Below are 22,281 nucleotides of genomic sequence, written 5' to 3'. Positions count from 1 at the left end.
GCTGAGGGGTGCACAAACGGACGAAACCGGGCTACTCTTGACTGGACCAAACTTGCTGGGATATCCCAAGACCGGGACTTGTTTAGACATGCGCTGCCGACGTTCCCTTGCGACTGGAAACCAAAATATGACGGATGACGACCCGATCGACTGGGTAAAGACGATGCACTTGAGCCAAGTGTCGATATGCAGGCCACTGGTGCTGACGGGCGCTGACTGGAGCCTGACTTGCTGATGGGAGGACTGTTTGCTTGCCCGGTGAACGTTTTTCGATTTCTGGCTGGCATCTGAGATGCGATGTGATGCCATGGTCCCTCTCATCCCTGGTCTCGCCTGACGTGACGAGCCACCAGCCCAACCAAGCCCAGCCCAGTACGGCTTGAGACCACGTCTCTGATGTCTAGCGCTGTTAGGACTCGAATTCCGATTCATGTGAAGAATTTGCACAAGCCTGCCACCCTGAGGGCCATATGGGCCTTGTGGGCGCCAGTCATTCGAGGCCTAGCCTTGACAACGTGGAGCTTGAAAAAGCAATATATTGCAGCCGGCTCCTACCGGAATGGCCTTCCGGTACCACGATCGCCAGCCATGTGCCGCACCTCCAGCTCTAGCCAGCATGGTGTCCATCTAGGCGCCCCTCCTCATTCTCTACCTTTTGGTTAGTTTGGCGGTGTGTGCTACAGATGTGGTTGCTTTGCCAAACGTGGACGCCCAACGGGCGAGGGTCAGTGATGGAGTGTACGGTGTCGGAAATCACCCGAAGAAACTTGGGGGAAAACACGCGAGAAGCCACAACTCAGAGGGTTCAGACAAGCGGGGGGGCTCATGAGGGATAGTAATACGCATTTATGTAAATATGCCAAAGTAGACAATGAGACCACAAGCTTCTTCTCTGTCCGTTCCACCTCTATCTACCGTACCCTACTGCTTACCGTCCCTCTCGATGCAAGTGTCCGGCGAGCAGGGAGCTGTGGACAACCACTAATCTCGCTGCAAGTCTGGCAGGAGGCGGCAGCGGAGCTTCAGCCACCGGTTGCCGGGAGACATGGGCCGGTACCCGTAAGCTTTCCCCTCTTTGCCGTTGTATCGTGGGAGAGGCTGGCATCCCTTCTTCGCAGCAGTTAAGATCAGTGTCTCGGAAAGAGGTGTGACGGAAGGTAGGTATGGCGGGCAGTCCTCACCACTTTTATGCATGATCCTCAGCTTCAGCCACAAAATAGCTGAACATGAATCCTGAACTTTGGAGGGTGCCTAGATTTGTTCCGGGCCTCCCTAGGATCTGCAAGGGTACGTATGTTCGATGACGGTTTGGCTTGACCTGACTTGGCTGCCGGCCACCGTCAACGAGCCGCATCTCAAGCCCTCAACGTGGCTCATTCCACAACGCCTATCAGGATATAGCACCGCGCGACTTGGCATCGATTCTTTCTCAAGTCCAATGCACGCCGACACGCTTGTCAGCCAACACATATTTCAGTTGGCACCAAGCACCTGGTTGCCCGCATGATTCAGGAAAAGAAACGTTCCCCCTTCATGATTCGCCCCTTCTGCGTGTTGCATCATGTAGCCTGATGGCGGTCGGAGGCGGTCTGGCTATGAGCTTAGCGGCATAATGCCAAATCTTAAAGACGCCGGCGAGAAGATCTGCAGATGTCGTAGCAAGCAGCACCATATGACCGACCCGGCTCATACTTGTCCAGACCAGTTGCAAGCTCAACTGTGCCTTATGCGCTGGTACTGAAGTAGTAGTTCTCCCACAGGTACTCGTAGTCTTCCAGGATACCGCCAATGAGTCCAGGAACTCTTGAGCGCACGCCGCCGACAACACCCTTCATAACGTTTTCATAGAAGGCTCCTCGCATGGTCCACCATCCCATGGCCCAGCCCCGCTTGTTCCACTCGTCACGTTCGAGCGGCGTGGTCCTGAAGCTGCGGTCTCTGAGTTGACGTGCGGCATATTCAACGCTCAGGCCAACTAGCCACGGTGTCCATGACTTCTTGTTCTTGCTTTTGGAGAGAGCCAGGGCATATATGAGCGGCGCCAGAATGTGGAGTACCTCGGCTGCCTGGGCACTGCCCTGTAGTTGGTTCAGCAGCTTAGCCGCCGGTTTGATATCTTCGGCAGTCAGGACCTTGCCCAGGAGGTACCCGCTAATATCACCAGCGTTGGGCAATGAAGGCAGGCTCATTCCGGTTCTTGGCATGACCCAATCCTTTTCGTGTGGCTTTGGGGCGTCATCGCCGTCTCCTGGTTCATGACTGGCAGTAGACTCGTCCAGCATTTCCTTGAGGGCGCCATCACCGTCGGCTTCCGGTTCTTCCGGGACAGGCTCACGCTCGGGAAGTACGGGTGAGACAAGAGGCCGTGAGCGCGTTACGCGCAGTAGCAGCAGGCGGCAGATGGCTTTGATGGCTTCTAACAGCACAACTACGCGCCATCGGCCGCGCTCCCCTCCGCGCCTCTTGGCTGCCATCTCGCAAAGGAGTTGTGTGTAAGTGACCATCTGCAGCAGCATGGCGATGCGGCGGTACACTGGACTGCGTTGGGTCCAGTATTTGGTATAGCGTCTATGAGGGGATGGCAGCCGCGCCATGGGGATGCGTGATAGGGCGCGCATGAGCAGCGTGTCATGATACAGAGACAGAAGCTGCACACTCGAATGGACTGTTTCAGAGGCAATCTCGGCGTCGCGAAAACGACCTGTGACGACTTGGTTAACTCGCAGGCCATGACAACGGGCTGTGGAGGGGTGCGAGTGTTGGTTACCAGGGATGATGTAGGTCAGTGACCTCAGAGCCGATTCTATTTGGGAGACCTGGCTAGCGTTCTTGGTGATGAATTCGTCGTACATGTGAAGCCATTGCGGCGGCAGCGACAGAACAGCGCGAATCGTGGACGGTTGATGCGAAAGGCGGGTTTTGTTGGGGATATCGGCGGAAGTCGACATTGCGCAAGGTTTACAGCATCAGGAACGCACGCTATTGACGCGCGAAGAGTAGGGTATGATACAGAAGAATTATTACAGAGAAGAGGCGCGCGGCAGTGATGCAGACTGGGGCGGAATCGAAGAAGAAAATTGCGAAGTAACAAGGTTTTGACGAATGACGCCGACGTGGATGGATGTAGTTGGAGAAATGCGAGTTGCACACCGGATAGGTTGGGGTTATCAAGGTAAGGTCACGTAGGCAGGTACCCCGGGCAGCGCATCGCGACTGGACGTGGATGGACTGCTGCTGCTGTTGCTGGTCCGAGCCCGCGCTTTGAGCCGAGGTCGGTCGCCCTGCCACCTCTTGGCCCGGGGCTGCGGACACCTGATGACCGTGGGTACCTACATAGTACGTAGGTCGGGCAAAGGTGTTTTTGGAACCCCACCCTAGATGCACTGGCATGAGATAGGAAAGTGCTGTCATCATCCAGCGCCCAGGGCATTGAGCCAATGAGATTATGTCGCATACCTCTGTGTGGGTGACCCCTGTCGGCTCAACTTTCCTCCCTTTCTTTGCACAAGGGACCACCATCTTGTATCGGACGTTTTTTTCTTCTTCTTTTTAATCTCGAAAGAGGAACGGAACCACTTCATTCGTCACGTATCCTAGGTAAGACGTGGGAACATTCTGACAATACACGCACATGCAAGGAACTTGAGGAAATATCGGATTTGCTCTCCATTGACTCGCTCATATCTGCATTAAGCTTGTTACTTTTGCTTCCTCTTGTCCTTTCATCTCATAGTTGCCTATTGATGGCTGATATAGCCGCAACGATGTTATGGGATAGCGAGACCGTCGGCTCCAGACGACGAGAGACCGGCCGCATCTCTGCAGAAAAGGTGTAGGGTATCAAAAAACACAATGCCTTGCCCAAGGCCAAACTCCTTTGCAGGCAAAACGAGCCTCCGCCGCTTGTTCCCATATCCACCCCTACCCTAGATTCTCTCGAATCCGGCCTCCTCGAGCTCACGTCCTGTAGGCAGCATCGGACGCCCCTGCATCGGAAACGGCCAGAACAGAGGGTTCTCGAGGACCTTGGCCGCCCGCGAGACTGATGGCTTTCCGGGCTCGGTTCCCTTAGCGCCCATTGCTGTTGCCGGGTTCGGTACCTCGGCATCGTCGGTGCTGCCGCCCCAAGCGCAGATGAAGTCATCCTCAATGACGTTTGGCGCAAAGAAGTTGAGGCTGCTTGTATATGGCCTAACCAGGTGCGCGTACTCAGCATCTGATGGGAGCCTCTCACCCATGTCGACGTCCATGTTCCACTTCTTGGCCAGATATCGAAGAATATTAAGTGCCTGTTCCGCAAAATGATGGCACGGTGCCATCTCCTCCAGGTCTCTGATGCCTTGCTTGATCGCCTCAACAACACGAGGCGGATATGGTGGTTGGGCTGGTGTATCTACGCCGGGTTGCGCCGTTGCATCAAACCCCTTTTGCGGAGGCGTACCGGCCGCACCAATGGCCAGATGCATGATGGAGGATGTGAGGACAAAATACGGGACGAAAGACGGCGTCCTGCGAAGAGTGTAGAGTTGCGAGTATGAACGTAGGAGTCCTTGAATGGCATCCGCCGCCTGTCCACACACATCCCGGGGCAGCAGCTTGGAACCAATGATTCTCAGCTTGATGAGCGGCCGGAAGAGGAGGAGGATGGCAAAGTGGTAGTACATGCTGAAACAGATTCCGTCAGTGGTGACTCTGATACATATCTGGTGATGTACTTACTGAGCGAAGAGCACGGCGGGTGTAAAGTTGTGACCGAGTCTTAGTACCTCTGGTATTCTGTCATACCAGTTGAGATACTGGGTGTAGATACCCAGAAGGTCACGGCTGGTCAACGGTCTTCCAGGAGAGTGAAGAACGTAGAGACTCTGGTGCACAAGCTCACTCAGTTCACAAAAGCACTTGTACACAGATCGGACGTTGGACGGCTGCTCAGCTGAACGCTGTAACGGGGCGCCTAACGAAATCGTTGAGTCTTGTGCATCCGGCATGCTTTGTGTGTTTTGCAAACTCAGTAAAAACTTACCGTCATCCGTATATGGAATCCACAAAGACGCCTCAATGTCATCAATGATAGCGGGCTTTGGCGGCAGATGGGGAAAACAGGAGCACTGTGGGAGTGAGCCAGTTGCCAAAGACCACGCGCTGAAGAAAGGGTTAGCTCGTTTAGCTCGTGGGCCAATCTTTGTAGTTTGTTGCGTCGAGATACTCACTGATCAAGCGCAAAGGCACCCCAGAAAGTGGCAGCCTGCACTGCAAACTCATCATCGTCTCCATCTTCTTCCAACTGGTGGAGACCCATCTCAATGGCTAAACGAATGCTCTGCCCTGCATAGTACCAACTCTCCGAGTCTCGGCCGCAGCTTGCCTCTCTTATCGACATGATACCGAGAGCTTGGATGGTGGTCAGGCTATGGTGGTTTTCCTCGAGATAGAATAGACGCTGGGCTTCCTTGAAAAAATGGTCTCCGGAGGTGTATGGATCGCTGGGGTTCGCTCTCGTGCTGGATTTGCTAGAGAATCGGCAACCCAAAGCCAAGAGCGCATTTACCAGTATGGGTGAACAATAACGATGAACGCCGTTTTGGAAATCCCTAAGAAAGTGCTCTTTGCTCAGTGATGCAAAGGTTGGATACTCCCAGCAGAAGTACAGGGCGAGAAGGTGCTGCACAAGAGAGCCATCATCGGTAATGTTTGTCCAGTCCTCGGGGGGCAGCTTCATATCGGGCAGCTCAAGCGGTGCGAGCACCTGGTCGAGGCCTTGATACTTGGATCCGCCTTCTGAAGTCTCAGTGTTGCTCGTTGACTCTCCCCATGTGTCAAACAGACCCTGTGGCGGCTTATTGGTGTCTGCACTCCAGTTCATCACATCAGGATGTGAATTGCTCCTGGTGCTCTGGCTGTGCGACGAAAGGTGCCACGGGCTGTTGGGATCGATATCCTGACGCAAGTTAGATTGCCCAGTAATAGGGCTCATGGTCACAGATCCAGGACCTCCGAGGTTTCTCGTTCTAATTGGCGCTGGTGTCGATCCTGGAAACCCTGGGCGGGCACCTGAGCCGGCGGTTGCGTCGCCAGCTTGCTCGGTAGGGCGGCTGAGAGATGTTCTTGAACCGCCGCCTGAGGGAAGCGTACCACCTAGCCATTCCGAGACTGATTCTAGGGATTGGCCGTTCCGCAGGCGTTGCAACACATCCTCCCACATATCGGAGCGTACCAAGGCGGCGATAACCTGGTCGCTGGATCGCTGGCGGTGGCGCAGCTGCTCGATTTCGCTTCGAAGGTGCTCCTTGGATTGGCGAACTGGAATCTCGTAGACGCACTCTACGTCTTTCTGGGCCTTGCAGCGGCCACATGGCTTCTGGCCGTCGCACTAAAGGCGAGGGTATTAGTAAGTGATTTCGTGGAGACGAGAAACTTCTAGCAAGGGCGAGATGTTGCGGTCGCTTACCTTGGCGCGCTTCTTGCGACACTCGGTGCAAGCATTGGGCGTAACGACTCCCAAGCCCCTCCTTCTTTTAGACAACTGGCCGGCGCCAGAGCTACCAGACGCAGATGGCGTAGGGGCGGAGCTGGGCAACGGTGCGGACGCGGGGATGGAAGCAGGCGCAGGGGCAGATGTGGCAGATGCCCCCGCGGAGGAGGCAGAGCCGGCGCCGGGCTGAGCCTGCTGTTGGGTGCCGGGTGCCTCCTCCATATCGGCGGTGCTTGCGCGCTTCAGGTTGACTGATAGTAGCCTCGAGCCGAGCCTACCAAGCAAACTCGACTTTCAAGGCTTTGTTTGGGAATTGACATAATGAGGCCGTTCAAAGACGGATACTGGTACGCATTGATCTGGGACGGAGATATCGAGCTATGGTCAGAGGGTGGTATTCTAGCAGCACCGAGCAGCAGCGTCGGGCAGCCGGATGATTCGCGAAAGGCCGAAGGCTGACTGGAAGACGCTCGCAAGGAAGGTACGCGGAGGGTTCGAAGTTGAGGGGAGAGAAGACGACGTAAGCCTGAATCGCAAGATGGGAGAATTGGTCGCCACTCCTCGTCGTCGGTGTTGCAGTTCTTGCTGTCGTAGCGAGAGAGCGATGGCAAAAGAGAACGAGAGGTAGGAGATTGACAGCAGCCACTGCCCCTCTTTCCCCCTTGGTGCCCTGGCTACCGAAGCATGCGCCGAGTGTAAACCCTGCAGTCCAACGTTGGAGCACCCTGGGATGAGGGTTTGTGAGGTGTGCAGGCTGTGTGTGCGTGTGCGTGTGTGTGCGCGCGCGAGCGCGTATCAGTGTGCGAAACCTGGGCTCCGAGGCGAAGGCTGGCACTCAAAACGTGGGTTGTGGAGAGAAAAGGAGGATAAGGCGACGTGTGACGGGCGGAAAATGCAGCTCGTGATGAAGGGGAAAGTAGTGGGAAAGGTGGGAAGGAATGACGGTGCAGCGGCCGGGTCGGGTCCCCAATCCTCAAGCGCACACAGACGGGAGATGGAGACAAGGCACAGACGCACAAAAGACGAGGTGCTATACGGATACAGCAGACAGTGACGGCAGGTAAGGTAACAGGGCAGCTCCTTCCCCAGATTCCAGAGCTTCGAGCCGCGCAAGGTCTAGCTCTGCGATGAAGGTGGAGGGGAAACTTTTTTGCGCGCAAGGTAACAAGGCAAGCACGCACAATGGGCGAGACAAAGACGAATGGGAAAACCTCACCGTAATGTTGCCCATTGGCATATGTGTTTCCTTCGGATGATCTTTCTATAAGGACCATCACAAATCACATGGTTGACTCATCTAGCTCCAAGGCACCTTTCCTATGCCATGAACGAGCTCAAGCGGAAAGGGGGGAAGGAGGGAGGAGGAGGCACAGCTTTCATGCTGGCGCTTGGTCGCTCTACCTTGTATTACACACCCAATGCACACCCATCCCACCGTCTCGGTTGATACACATGGATGTCGAGAGTAGTTTGTCTCTGACGAATATACCAGCTAGACGTCAACCATCACAATGTAGGCAAAGGGCACACTTCACGTAGTACGTGCACCCTGTCAATAAGCAACCGTAAGAGTGGACTGTGTACAGACCTAATCAAGGCGAACACAGTTGCCCAAAATGCTCGGTATTACTATCCCCTCGCTCAGTCTGGGACATGGCCGTCGTCCCTGCTGTCTTGATGATGCCTAAGCGCTAAGAAAGAGCCTTTCTGCACGTAAGGCATGATACTACCTCATTGTGTACATGCAGGTATCCATCCGTTCTGATCTTGGTTTTTTGTCTTTCTTTTTATCCACATGGACACGGCCGGTGAGTCGCCGGATACTCACCCTAAAGTACAGTACCTCGACCCGAGTATCGCGAGACCTACTGCACGATACCAGCAACTCATCATGCCGCATATATTGACGCCATGATGCCAGACAGCCTTAACTCTTTCTACTACGACTAGACGGTCTAAGCCCGGCAATTGAGCCCTGATCTAGGGGACGGTGTGCATTGTTCACCCAACCCAGATTGCCAGATTGTCTCATCAAATTTGCATCGGAGCCCTGTGTACCTGACAAGAGAACAAGATGCTCAAAACACAGAGACCACTGCGATGCGATGGAGGCTTATGTCCGCCATACCCGCCCGCCCGACTTTCCAGCTGGAAGTTTTCCTCCGCCAGCCCCCTCTCTCGGAATTTTGTAAGCAGTATTTCATTGTAGCACCGAGCATAATGCGTCTTATGAAACCCTGGCCGGCGACCCTCACTTTGCAGGGATTTCCTTGCCCGCCAATCCACTAAGGCACAAGTACCTGAGAAGGTTCTTCCTTGTCAGAGCACTGATACGATGAGTGGTCCTGGGATGGCATCACGATTCTCCCGAGGCTGTGACGAGAGAGGAATTAGGTTTGATGCCCCGCGCTCCTCAAGACACAAGCTAAGGCCCCATCCCTTTCTCGAGAGCTGGTTGGAGATAATGAGAACAACGGGCTTGCAAACTTTTGCTCCGGCTGGTCCAAAGGGGGGTGGTGCCTTGGGATTTCCGTGCCTCAGGAACCCCGGGATGTCCTCAATCCCGCGGCGTAAACCAAGCTGGCAACTTCAGAATGCGCTCATTCCGCCGATGTCTCGCAATACCAAGGGCGCAGCAAGCAAAAAGCCACCCCTGATATCGCCCACCAATGCTGCAACGACATTCTCGTGAGGCACGTTATCATACTGGTATGTGTACTGCTGCATAGAAGGTATCGGTACCCGCCTCGCCTAGCCGCATGTCTTTCCCCTCAAATACACGTTCCAGTGGCGGTGTCTTGCTTGCTCGATGCAGGGCAGAATTTGGGGTCCAACACCTGATTCTCGGGGTAGCACACCTGCCCAACAAGACAGAGGATGACGATCGTACTCTGGTGGCGGCGGAATCTACTCCGTCTCGTCCGCCGAGCTGCGTGCTTGACGTAGATGAGCAACAACGTCCCGTCAACGAAGTTCAACGACAGACATCGCGGGCATCGCGGGATTCCCGCGAGGCTTTCAGCTGTCAGCCTCAAAATTACTCTATTAGGAGTGCTCCGCTTTGCCCAACCTCCCGTCGTCAGAGCCGTGGGTTTTTGGTTGCGCCGCACGACTCAGGAACCTCTGGTGTAGCTGGGGTCCATTCAGAGAGAGAAGGGGGGGGGGGGGGGGGGGGGGGGGGGCGTGTCGTGATTGACAGGCCCGAATTCTGCTTCAGCTTGACGTCATAAGATTGGTACCGACAACAGATGAGGTCTAGACCGTGCATGACTAAGCTCATCAGCGATCCGAGCTCATCTTGTGGGACCTGTGCTTAAAACGGCAACAACGGCGAGCCTCCAAGAGAGGCCAATCCGAAAATCAGCCATGACAGCTTGTATTTCAGTTTACAAAGATACAGCGTCAATTGACAAATGAACTTTTAGGTTTTTTTTGAGTCCGTAGGACGTAAGAATAGTATGAAATCCGGCCAGAACCAGTGGCTGCCAAAACCTTGTTTCCTGTCCGCCCATAGAAAGCGGCGTAAGCCGACCAGCTCGCCTCAAGCCGCCAGATGACACCGCATCTGCCTCAAAACCTTATCCCTCATACGTATATTATACAACTAAACCTCACAACTCCGATACCATGCATTGTGTTGCCTTTCGATCGCCAGTTCCTGCCTTTGAGCCTTGATAAAGACATGCGAAGCATCCTGCTCGCTCTCAGTACCCCTTGATGGGACTGAGTCCTCCATACTTAGTCGGGCTACGCAGTCGATCCCGATCACCTTTGCTTGGACTACGACGTGCGGAAGGCGTCCGGGGCGGCATAATCGACTTCATCTTTGGCGGCGATGCGTCCGTGTCGGTGTCGTCGTTGTCATACTGGATGTGACGGCGGTGTGACGGTGTTTGAATAGGAACCCACATGTACGCCTGCGAAGGCTCCGGGATTACCGATGGTTCCGGAGCAGCAACAGGCGCAGCGCGGTGTGACGGAGCCGGGTGGGTGGGGCCAGCATTGTTTGCCATCCGGCCCAATGTCAGGTTGTTGGCGACGATGCACAAGAGAAGGATGCCGAAGAAGAACACCTACGTAACAATGTCAGAAGACGAAACTGCAGATGAAGAAGAGATACGTCAATGCTTACCCAGGCCTTGACTTGCATGGCGCCGGCGAATTCGTTCAAGATTTCCGCGATTTGCTTGACAGTGACTCGAACCCTCATAATGGCAGAAGGATCCTGGATCATGCACTCATACCATTCGTCGCACATTGCCTTCAATGCAGGCCGGTCCTTCTTGGCGCATTCATTCAACTGGTATTCGGTCCGGCACTCAGCCATCCTATTTTCGATTTCCAGACGAGCCGCGTCGTTGGCGGTTCGAATATCCGACCGAACGGTGTCCAAGATGGACCAGCAGAAAAAGACAAAGGCCGACACAATGATGCAGTTGACCAAAAGTTGGATCCAGCGATAGAGATTTTCGGGGGCGTTGGGGTGTTCCTCCAGAGTGTGGAATAGATTGCTGATCCAGCCGCTGCCGTTCTTGTTCTTCTTCTTGCTGCCCTTGCCCCCGCGAGCTCCCGCCGAGCGAGATCCATCATCGTCCGAGTCGTCTTCCGAGTCATCCCAGTCTTGTGAGCCGTGATAGCGTACGCTTCCGACATCTCTGTCCAGGTTGTGTCGCTTCCGCTTCCTTATGGCGGGGTATTCTCGTGCACTTCTAGGGATCTCTCCCTTGCCCGGCGCATGGCGCTTGGATGACTGGAGACCGGCCTTGCCATAGCGGAAGCTCTTGTCAATCTTGGAAGGCGTAATGGTGCCCATGTTCGTGTCTCCGTATCTGTCGACGTCGGGGGTATCATCTGGAAGCTCGGAATTTTCGGTCAAAGCGGGGCTCGATTCTGCGCCTGAAGCCTCCGAAAAGGCACTCTCGTCAAAGGGTTTGCGCGGGGTGGTGAAAGCCGGGTTTCGGAACGGTGGCGCCGTGTTGCTGCTCTGTATCCTGGGGAGAAGAGTGATGTCTGTGGCAGGGATGGAAGAGGCTTGGAGGGGCTGCCCGCGAAGAGGTTCGGCTTGGAGGGGCTAGAGAATGGGTTCGGCTTGGAGTTTGCGAATTTGTTCGGGGAGTTGAAGACTGCGGGTCGAAAAGGTAGAGTCAGAAAAACAGGTGTCCAAAGGACTAAGCGATCGATGAGGATACAGAGTTCCCTGTACCAAGCTGCAACTCACTGTTCTGAGTGTTGCTCTTTGCAACTTGTGAAAACGGGCTGGTCGCATCTAGAGGGCCTCGGTCCTGATATTCCCATTCCATGGGGCTTTCGTAAGTTCGGCGATCCATCGTGAAGCTCCTTGCACGCAATGGCTTGTGGGTGGACAAAGCTAGGTGGATGTTGTGGGTGAGATGCGCAACAACTCTGGTCGCGATCAGTCCGGGGTGGTGGCGGCCAGGGTCGAAATATTCTAGGCGCCGGCTGTCAAAGAACCAACGAGCGACACTCACACAATCCAAAGTAAACAAACCGTGCCTGAGGCAACAGAACCTTCCGTCGGTTCCAGCCCGATACGTACCTTTTATCGATAAGCAAGTGTAACAGCAAATAACACTCTTGGCTCGGCTTTCAGCCACAATGAAGACCCACCTCTGAGGCTGGTTGCTCTTTCCAACTAAGTCCCTTTGCCTAAAGCTTGGACCATCTGGAAAACCGAAGGGCAACGACAACAAGGCGAGGCGACCTGCCATCCATCCATCCATCAAAGCCTTTCTAATTTCCACCCCCCCATCAAACCAAGTCGAAGCCGAGCTTCGCATCTCACAACAACGCGTTTCCTCAGCTTCTTCTGCCATCATGTCGGACATCGAATCCCTCCCAGAATCTCCGCTGCCCGATCGCGACGATCATGCCGACAATGAAGAACCTCGCGAGGGCGCCGGAGGCGCGACTGCCACCGAGCTTTCTGACGACGACCAACTGTCGGAGATGGACGAGGACCAGTTCGAGGACTACGACCCAGAGACAGCCAACATTGAAGACCGACCAGTAGCTGTTGATGAAGACGTGGCTAAGACCCTCAAGGCGTCGAAGCGCAAGGTGGCGGACGGTGCGAGAGCGAAGAAACCAAAGGAGGGACGTCGAGAGAAGAAGAGATCACGCGATGATGAGGTTTCTGGCGAGGTGGATGGTGACGCGGGACGGCCTGCGCGCAAGTCGAGACGGCAGGCTGATGGCGAGAGGAAGCCCCGGCCCAAGGCTGCCGAGCCCGAGATCGACGACGAGTCCCATCTCACGCCAGAGGAGCGCAGACGGCGTGCGATCGACCGGGCGCTGGATGCCGCCATGAAGGGGCCTGTGAAGCGGAAGAAGAAGAAGGACGAGATTGTGGGTTGATTCCAAGATACGTGGGCTTTGGGCCTGCTTGCTGACGATGCACGGTATAGGACCTGGAAGACGAGATCGATGAGCAGATTGCCGATCTGAAGGTCGCGATGGAGAAGGCCTGCGAGGCCGACAACAGCGCACGCGAGGCCGGTCAACCAGCGGTTCACAAGCTGAAGCTCCTGCCTTCGGTGACTGGTCTGCTGAACAGGAATAACATCCAGCATGCCATTCTCGATCCCGACACCAACTTCTTGCAGCACGTCAAGTTCTTCCTCGAACCCCTGAACGATGGCAGTCTGCCCGCATATAACATTCAGCGCGACATTTTCAGCGCGCTGATCCGACTTCCGATCGAAAAGGAGGCGCTTCTCAGCAGCGGCATCGGAAAGGTTGTCTACTTCTACACGCGCTCGAAGAGGCCCGAACCCAGCATCAAGCGCATGGCCGAGCGCCTCCTTGGTGATTGGAGTCGACCTATCCTCAAGCGGACGGACGACTACAAGAAGCGTCACGTCGAGACGCGCGAGTTCGACTATGAGTACGTCTCCTTCCATCCCGGCACACGGCCAGTTTGCTCCCATGCTGACTCTTTTTTTCTTTTTCTTTCAATAGGGCTCTCAAGATGTCGCAACGCCAGGCCGGCAGCTCCCAGTTCACCCTCACCCAGCGGCCTTCCCAGTCTGCACGAGAGCTGGAGCGCGAGGCCATGCTGGCGCCCGTCGTCACCTCAAACCGTGCTCGTCCTGGCGGTCTCCCCGACAGCTACACGATTGCTCCCAAGAGCACGTACGACGTCTCGCGGGCCCCGGAGCACCGTCCCATCGGCGCTGGTGGCCTGGAGGCCTTCCGCAAGATGACGCAGAACCGCAAGAAGCGGTAAGCGAGCTGCGCGAGGTTTTCATCCCCCCACCCCCCGTCCGCTAGAGGAGACGGCTGCAAACTACCGCGACGAGTTCGGCTCACCGGCAGACTGTTGAAATGCTGAGTCTTTGCCTCCCCCCCCCCCCCTATTTGGTCAAATGAGCTTTACGAAGGAAGGGCTCGGCACTTGTATTATTCGAGCACAAAAGAAAGGCGTTTTGGGTCATCGTGGATTGAGGTGGCAAATGGATTCAATGGATCAGGGAAAGAATGCCACACACATTTCATGCAGATTTCGAGCAGAGGGCCCTCAGAATGGCATTTCCGCACTTTGACTTGCGCCCAGAAGGCGTACCGGGGCCCCCAAAGTGACTTGACCAAGAGATTCTTCCAAGGCGCCAATCAATACGACCGTAATGTGACGTCTCATCTGCACCCATGGGTCATGTGTGTTGTTGTGTGGATCCCATCGCGAGCAGACGTCTCCTCAGACCGGGGGCCATTTAACAACAGGCAGGCAGGCACGAAAGGTCGGCCTGGCCTGGCGTTCCTGCGTCTCTCCCTCTCTGTCTCCCGTCAAGAGGCCGGGCGGGACGTCTTTGTCCAAAAAACCCCCCCCGAAAATTGGAATCCTACACGACAAGGAGCCGCAACCGTGCAAAGAGTATCCCGGCCATGAACGGCGGGGGGAAGAAGGTTCAATTCAAGCCTGCGTTTACTCCAATGGCCTCGTCATCAACATCGGCACGCCTCCTCCATGGGACAAAGTCGACGACCGCCTCTTCTCTACCTCCTCACCAAGGCATCTAGCTACCTAGGCAGCATTCACCCTTCGCGCAGCCCATGTGAAAAGTCTCCCAAAAGGGACGCGTGGCCTTGCCTGCTAACTCCTTTCATTGATATCTAGTACCTAAAACGAGCCGCGCTGGACTCTTGCCAGCAAACCCTCCTTCCTTTCCTCCGCGTACAGTAGCATCTATCAATCCCTTCATGGGACCTCGACAAATCAATCAAACCTATCGGTCCTTTCGTGGGTCGCCGCTTGGTCTTTTTGTCCTCTCCATGTTCCCATTTGCGGCACTTTTGATGATGATTGTGTTGTTGTAGTTGTTGTAGTAGTGGTGGTAGTAGTAGTGGTAAGTAGTAGTAGTAGTAGTAATAGTGTATGTGTCTTTTGGCACTGTTCAAAGAGCAAAACTCCATGCACCATGCTAGGTGCGTGTGGTGCGTGCGGAATATTCAATCCAAATCAGGTACGACGATGCTAGAGACTAACGGTGCAGAATGCTGACCAAAAGGGGGTGAGGGGGCCGGTGACTGTTCAGTAAAATTACGCTGATATATTGGTGGCCCCCTCTATCGAAAGCGGCCGCCGTTTACTTTCCCCTACCGTTTCCGCACCTCTGTCGCCCAGCCGTCGATGCCCTCTCCCCGGCTACCGACTTCGAGCCCGTTAATCCGAACACCCTTCATGCCGGGTGTGTCGTCGAGCCACAAGTGTCCCGCCATGCCTCCCGCATTGGCACGCTTGTCGGGCACAAGCTCCAGCATGGGGGTCAAGAAATCAGCAACGCGCTTCGCCTCCTCCTCCTTGAAGTGATACTTTTCGCGGAGGACATCTGGCAGAGCCCAGTGACGCAGACGGTGGATGTTACGCAGCTCGCCTTTGCGGTTGAAGATTTCCTGGGACCACTTGCCTGACAGGCAAAGCGATTTGGGGAAAGGTCCGAGAAGCTCGATGATTTGCGCAATGTGATCGTCGTCCTTGCCGTACTTGGTTCCGGATTGTGGGTCGAAGAGATAGTCGCCCGTGATCAGTTCAAACACCTAGCGGAACATGGTTAGCATCGCGCGCGTATCTCAAGTTGCCTTGCTGCGTGTTTGTCATTACCATTGCGGCCATACTCCACACGTCGGTACTCGCGCCCCATTTAGCACCCAGTATGACCTCGGGTGAGCGATACTGCCGGGTCTGGATATCATTGGTAAAGTGGTGGTTGACCCAGCAGGCATTGCCCAAGTCGGCAATCTTGACACTAATAACATCAAATGCATGTGCATCCTCCGCTTTGCGCTTCTCTCCGGAGGAAGGTGAGTTGCTCGTCTTATCGAGGGAGATGCCCGAAACTTCTTTCGTGAGTAGATCGCTGTACAAAAAGCGGTCAGCATCAGATGGTCTCATCCACTTATTTCGTCGGGTGGGGTAATGCTCACGCTGTCTTTTCGCGCGTCTTCTGATCAGCGTCGCGCTTAGGGGAGGCGTCGTTTGACGATTTTCCGCCTGCAAAGACACAAACTGTTAGCCTGCGCTCAACCCCCGTACGACGACATTTGCAGAGTTGAGTTGAGGTGGTGGCATGTCCACGACGCTGGTGGTGCAGTTGGCGGTGGTAGGAAGGGCGGGGATTCGCATACCTTCGTGCAGTACCTGGCTGAGGCTCGAGTTGCTAGTTGGGAAGAGGTTGTTGTGGTTGAAGCTGGCATTCAAAGGAGACGGCAACGGCTGACTGCCAGTGATGAGGGTGCGTCTCCTTCTCCGGCCGTTCCTGTTGTTCTCCTTGTCGCTGGGCTCGCTCTTGACCACCTTCTTGACTATCTGTTCGACGTCACCAATCTCAATGAGGACGTTTTCGGGCTTCAAGTCGGTGTGGATGATGCCACATTCGCGGTGGAGGTAGTCGAGGCCGAGCAGCACCTGCTTAGTGATTTGCTTGACCAAGGGCATGGGGATACCTCGGTGGTTCCATTTCTTAATCAGACCCAGCAAGTTCTCACCCAAGACCTCAAAGACCATGCAGACGTGTGTGCCATTAGGGCCCTTGTGTTCGAAGGAGTCGAGCAGGCTGACGACATGCTTGCGACCGGGGTGGTCAGGCTTGGCCTGGACAATCTTGTTGAGGAGTTTGATCTCGTCAATGGCGGTCTCGGTGTAGTGCGCGGCGGAGCGGACGACCTTCAAGGCGACGTGCTTGCCCGATGTGTTGTCTCTGGAGAGCCAGACGGTAGAGAAGTGACCCCATCCAAGCTTGCGCACGACAGTATATTTGCCGTCCTTGAACTTTTCCCCAATCTGGACAGGGTGGTAGCCGCCCTTGCAGTAGTCCTCGGAATCTTCCTCGTCGGCGGTGTTCTCGGCGGGGTCTTCGCCCGACGACGTCGATGTCGGCGAGTTCTGCATGGCAGCAGAGAGTTGGTGGGTTCTGTCGCGAAAGAAGAAAATATTAGCTCATGCTTGCCCGAATATGGAGGCGAGCCAAAGTTGGATCGCGGAGCGCAAAGTGAAGAAAAGGCGACGCCAAGTACGTGATTGAAATGGCGGGGGTGGAGAATGGCAGGTCAATGGGCGAAGATTTCGCAGCGCCAAAACGGGCCATGAAATGCGACAACTCTAAGGAAGAAAGAGCAGAAACCTTGTCTTGAGAAAGCTCATGTTTGCAACATTGCGCATCCAGCGCGAACAATCCTATAGAAGGAAATCAGGAGGATGGGAAAGCGGGAGGCCGAGCGATGGTGAGACCAAAACAAGAAGAATGAAGAGAGAAGAATGGCAGAAGAAGAAAAAAGGATGAACGGAAATCCAGCGCAAAACTGGTGCCGCTCACAACATGGGAAAGTCACTGAAGTGACAGCGGCAAGTCCAGTCGTGGCCGACTGGGGTGGGTAAAAGTCTGGGATGAAGGGGAAGGGAAGGGAAAGAAGGAGGGAGGTTGAGGCAAGGCGAGGCGAAGCAAAGTTAGGTAGAGGTGAAGTGAGGTAAGGCGCGGGAACGGTTCAGCCAGGCAAAAGGCAGAAAACAGCAGGCCAAGCGATCGGGCAAGGTAGGGTAGTAGAGTAAGGTTAGGTAGGGTGCGCGTGCGGGCAGCTTATGGTGAGTAGGGCCCTGAGCCGGATATGGTAGAGGGCGGTAATAAGGTAGCAAGGAGAGAGGGAGAGAGAAAGAAAAAAAAAAAGAACAAAAAAGCAGGTAATCAGAGAGGGGAGGGGTCAGTGTTGAGTGAAGAGAACAAGAACAGGGACGGGAAGGGGGGTCAGAAAGTGGCCTGGCGACGCAAAAAAAAGTCCAGGTCTGGGCCACTTGGGAGCCAGTCCAGTCCAGGGTCAGGTCGGGGCAGAGTCAGGGTAGACGGTTGAGGGTCAGCGGGTACACTTGATTGAGTGAGTGCCCCAAGAGCGAGAGAGCAAGGGCAGATCGCCCTTTGCGTCAGCAACCCGTATTTGCAAGACGCACTCCAAGATATCGGGTATCGTACCGCCAATATCTTGGAGGCTATATGGTAGTGAGAAAAGGCAGTGATGTGCAAAATTCGGGTTCCGTTCAGTCCAGTTCGATCTAGTTAGTCCAGGTCCAGTCCGGTCCGGTCCAGTTCAAGTGAGCAGCATCCGGGACGTAGGCGCTTCATGGCACCCCCTCGATCAGCGTGAGCGCCATCTAGGCCTCACGCCTCGCATCAGGTTTTTCTCGGCGATTTCCCCGCCTCTTCCTCGTTCTCCTGAGAGGCACCCGTCGTCGCACAGGTGGAGCGCGGCGCAAGGTATGTTGACTACATGCACCTCAACGTGCTGCGCATCGCGGGCCCAGCAGATGTGAAGCTGCAGTCGCGGCGGTGCTGCAACTGCTTGCTGCCGGCGATGGCGACAGCTGGCGACCCGTAAAATCTGTGGAGGAGCGGCCCTCGTCGTCTGGCCCATGTCTCTCGAGCCAAACAAATGTCGATCTCCGGCCAATGGCTTCCCTGTGCAACGGCCATGATGCATCCAATCCAAGCGACTGAGGCCCAGCAGGTATCGGTCCCGCTGCGTCCTCAAACGGCTGTTCGTCCACTCTGTTGTCTCGTTGCCATTGCTGTCGTTGACGTTGTCGCCACGGTTTTCCTCATCTCCCTCGTAGCTGTTGCGGCGCAGCGTCTTCGAACGCAGTCCATCTCTGTGCATGTTCCCAGATGCCCGGGAGTGAGACAAGCTGCGCGGCGCGGTGCTGGGCACTGACTGGCCTCTGCTTCTGCTTCTGCAGTGCCGATTCGGACTGGACCGAACTGGAATCGACTGAACTGGGACTGGGCTTGCCGGACTTGACAAGCCAAAACTAGACTGGCCTGGTTGGATTCGACCCCATCGCTGACCCCCCCATACTGCGCCCCGCCACGAGCGCAGGGAAGGACGTGCGCCATCGGGCACGGCGCTTTTAGACAGGATAGAGGGGTAATAGTACGAGCAGTGGAGGGGATGGAAGGGTAACGATGACCTGTGTAAATGAAGCTTGGGGCGCCTAATGGGAACGGCACGGGGGTATTGCAAAGCGACAATTTGCTTGTTCCCCGCCTAGGGAACGAACAGAAATTAAACAATACGAAAATCGCAAGCAATGCAATGCAAATGGAAAATGCAAATCAAACGTCAAAGAAAAGGTAAGAAAACGCTCTGTTGATCAAACTTACGGGGGTGTCTCGGTGGTGATGATGGGCTTCAGGCTGTCCTTCTTGCGCTTCTTGGCCGCCATCGAGTTGCCGTTGGCGCTGGCGTTGGTGTTGGGATTGGCATTGGCGGCTGCCGGCTGCAGAGGCTGTTGCGCAACCGGTTCTTGAGCTTGTTGACTGCCGTTCATCGTGGGCTGTGGAATGTGTAGGTAAAGTGGAATGTGAGATGTCGTCTCCAGGTCGGGGAGTGTGGGGACCAGTTGGGGGAGCAAGTCGAGCCCGAGGTCCAGACGGAGACAGGTCAAGGTCAGCAGAGCGCGACGGCTGATGGCCTTCGATTGGTGATGTTTCGCCTATGGTGTCCAGTCCAAGCTCGGGGTACCCGATTGCAGCGCAGCGACTGTAAGTAGCTGTGCGCGCGCCAATCTGCCGGGTCTGGTCTGAGGTAGGGATATCGACCTTTACGTCTGAGGATATGTGGTATCAAACTAGTCGAACGTGCGGACAGGCGGTTTAGGCGGTAATTTGACGGTCAGACAAGTCGTCGAGCGGTCGTTCACTGCAGAGATTGGGGTGAAAATGAGAAAACAAGAGCCGGCAGCGTTGAGGCGGGGAAACGATGGCCAAAGAAAATGTCGAGGGATTTTGGGCAAAAAGAGGGGGCCAGCGACGAAGTGTGATGGCGATAAGCAGCGTGGCGACAGGATCCACGTAGATGCGAAAAGAAAGTGTGTAGCTGGATCGAGGCGCGTCCAGTTACCGGCAGCACGCGTGTCTACGACTACGATTCATCAGAGGTGTGTTTTGCGCTGTGATGCAATGCAGTGCGATGCGACGCGGTGAGGTCGAACGGGACGGACAGAGTTGGTTCGGATGACGTGCCGATGGTGTCGAGAAATACGAGAGAGAGTGTGTGTGTGTGTGCGATTGGTGACGGAAAGAAGGGTTTGATTTTACGGTTCGGTGAGTCGAGTATCCCAATGAGGCCGGAAAGTCGTCTTGCTTTCGCGACTTGTGTTGGTTTCAAGATGTGCACCTGTGATGCTACGGCCAGGTGGCCAAGACAGACGTCAAGGGGCGAGAGAGAGCAGGTGTGTTTGGGGGATGGCAGAGCGATGCAGCGTGAGTTCGGATGTTCTTGGAGAGGGTGGATGGATAGTGCAAGGTCGAGAAATGTTGGGTAGGAGTCGGGCGGATTCGGTCGCGATACGAGGGCCGTCGGTGGTGGTGTTGGTGGTGATGGTGGTGAGTCTAGAGGTGGCTAGGCCTCTTGTGATGAGCGACCGGAGGATGAGGAGGTAGCCGGAGCAAGAAAGGGTGGTAGGGGGAGGGAGGTTGGAAAGGTTCAGGAAAGGTGAGATATCTGCAAGGCAAGGCACAAAGCTTTGATTGGGGGAAGGGCACGGAAGAGAATGGACGCTGAGAACCGGAAAGGCGTAAGACAGTGAGTGAGTGGAAGGAAAGAGGCGATGCGACAGGATGGGATGGTATGGGACGACGGAACGTAGATAGTGTAGAATGGCGGGGCAGGCGCACACGGCGTGTCAGCGCAATGCACTGAAGATTTTGTCTAAGTCGGGATTTTACTGCCTTCAGGTTATTGGATGCGCGCTACTCCTTTCCATGCCCCCATCCAGAGGCGCGCTCGCCATTCGTACTACGGATACCTCTGGCTCGATCTCCCCTCGACGAGAAGCCGAGGACGTCATTGATGGGATGGGGATGGGGATGGGGGGCGGAGGGGGGGTCGTTGGGCGCAGAGGCAGGTGAGAACTTGAATGCGACAAGCAGCTGATGCGACCGACGGCAGATAGTGGGGGGTGTGAGCAGGGGCCACGGGATACCTTACCTTGGACTTACTGTGGTGCTGCGGGAGCAGGAGGTATGGGAGCAGTGGAGGACAATGATTGAAGAAAAAGAACATTCCCGACTCGAGTCAACAGCCAAGCAAGCAAGCACTCGATGATGGCCTAGCGCCGCCACCGCCGCCGGTCTTGAGAAGGAAGGCGCCGGTGACACATGCCAGCCAGGTCGAGGTACCTACTTTCCTCCAACGGATGGACGCTGGATGCAATCCTACTTTGCTCAAAATCAGATGCAGTCCCCCGACAAGCAAACAAAAAGTTTGACGGTGGCTGATGGAAGCAGCCAAGACGCCGCGTCTCACTTACACGCGCTCTATGGACATGTCTGTCCCGCGCATGCAACTAGTTCATCGGATCAAGGAGGCACATAACCTCACACAAGGGTCTTGAGTCTCTAGATATCCGGCTACGCCTCGAGGCACTGGTTCCGGGGACACGAATGTAAATATGCATATACATGGAGAGACAGCTGAAACCACGTTCATCCCGTCTAAGAAGAGCGTTCCGTACCTGGATGGAGGGGAGGAAGCCTCCAACTGGTTGGTGTTTTACACCGGGTTCGTCGACCGTGGGTGTTCTGAGGCGCTTGCGGGAGCTTCTAGATAGCGACCAACTGAGCGCGACATGATAACGCGCCCCAATCGATAAGCGTCGGGCGTTGTCGCAGTCTCCACCGGGCCGGGTCGAAGCTGCTGCCGCACCCTGTGGGAAACGTCATGTTGGACTGGGTTTGCCCGGGCCCATTGGGCTTAACCCAATCGACCACTCTCTCACCGACGCACGCCATCATACCGTCACTAGCGACCGGGTATTGGGTGGGGAACCACAGCCTGTTGTTCCTGGTAGGGCAACCCGAGACTGCTAAGGGGGGAAATGGCTGAGGCGCGGATAACGTAGTGTACCTTGCTTGTCGAGCCATCCATCCATCCATCCATCCATGGGCCAACCAAACCCCCATCAGGAAGACCCTGACTGTGACCTCACTCTCGACGAGAAATGCTTGCCAACGAGTCCTGTTTCTGTTGAATGTTGCCTCCCGTGTCCTAAACCTCTTGCCCCTACGATTCGTGACAGGCAAATGGGTTCGACAACTTACTTACATCGTAGATAACACTCAATGTGTCCTTGTTGCGCGATGCTTGAGGCGGCCGATGCAAATCCCCTCCCATGTCATGTTCAGTCCAATAACCGAGTCCATCTCAACCCCGTGTTGCCGCGCGACACGCCGCAATGAGATCCAGAGGAGCACACTCTCAAACTCGACGCAACCAGCTTCGCGTCTCTATCTCGGTCCTCGGTTTCG

At 55.3% G+C, this 22,281-nt stretch overlaps 6 protein-coding genes across 6 annotated transcripts; 1 reads left to right on the top strand and 5 right to left on the bottom strand.

The window, feature by feature from the left end:
• Positions 1-1,724: 1,724 nt before the first annotated feature.
• ColSpa_11446 (peroxisomal membrane protein PEX16) lies at positions 1,725-2,948 on the bottom strand (the record flags this gene model as incomplete). The annotated part of the gene is made up of 1 exon (XM_049277658.1): positions 1,725-2,948. One exon carries the CDS (start codon positions 2,946-2,948, stop codon positions 1,725-1,727), a length of 1,224 nt encoding a protein of 407 aa, XP_049133615.1.
• A 978-nt stretch (positions 2,949-3,926) lies between these two features.
• ColSpa_11445 (nitrogen assimilation transcription factor nit-4) lies at positions 3,927-4,988 on the bottom strand (the record flags this gene model as incomplete). Its single annotated transcript, XM_049277657.1, has 2 exons — positions 3,927-4,665; positions 4,720-4,988. The coding sequence occupies 2 exons, from the start codon at positions 4,986-4,988 to the stop codon at positions 3,927-3,929; spliced, it is 1,008 nt and encodes a 335-aa protein (XP_049133614.1).
• A 218-nt stretch (positions 4,989-5,206) lies between these two features.
• ColSpa_11444 (conidial development protein fluffy) lies at positions 5,207-6,694 on the bottom strand (the record flags this gene model as incomplete). The annotated part of the gene is made up of 2 exons (XM_049277656.1): positions 5,207-6,370; positions 6,449-6,694. 2 exons carry the CDS (start codon positions 6,692-6,694, stop codon positions 5,207-5,209), a joined length of 1,410 nt encoding a protein of 469 aa, XP_049133613.1.
• A 3,482-nt stretch (positions 6,695-10,176) lies between these two features.
• ColSpa_11443 (nucleus export protein brr6) lies at positions 10,177-11,799 on the bottom strand (the record flags this gene model as incomplete). The annotated part of the gene is made up of 3 exons (XM_049277655.1): positions 10,177-10,545; positions 10,605-11,482; positions 11,691-11,799. The coding sequence occupies 3 exons, from the start codon at positions 11,797-11,799 to the stop codon at positions 10,177-10,179; spliced, it is 1,356 nt and encodes a 451-aa protein (XP_049133612.1).
• A 508-nt stretch (positions 11,800-12,307) lies between these two features.
• On the top strand, positions 12,308-13,718 carry ColSpa_11442 (transcription factor lepE; the record flags this gene model as incomplete). Its single annotated transcript, XM_049277654.1, has 3 exons — positions 12,308-12,838; positions 12,898-13,376; positions 13,451-13,718. 3 exons carry the CDS (start codon positions 12,308-12,310, stop codon positions 13,716-13,718), a joined length of 1,278 nt encoding a protein of 425 aa, XP_049133611.1.
• Positions 13,719-15,085: 1,367 nt separating this feature from the next.
• On the bottom strand, positions 15,086-16,877 carry ColSpa_11441 (serine/threonine-protein kinase srk1; the record flags this gene model as incomplete). The annotated part of the gene is given in 3 exon segments (XM_049277653.1): positions 15,086-15,526; positions 15,537-15,980; positions 16,023-16,877. Coding segments are annotated over 3 exon segments (1,740 nt in total).
• Between the last annotated feature and the right edge of the window lie 5,404 nt (positions 16,878-22,281).

Source organism: Colletotrichum spaethianum (genome assembly GCF_022836535.1).
Source record: "Colletotrichum spaethianum MAFF 239500 DNA, contig46, whole genome shotgun sequence".
NCBI lineage: Eukaryota > Fungi > Ascomycota > Sordariomycetes > Glomerellales > Glomerellaceae > Colletotrichum > Colletotrichum spaethianum.
The sequence above is the reverse complement of the archived record's forward strand: the minus strand, read 5'-3'. Positions and strand labels throughout refer to the sequence as shown.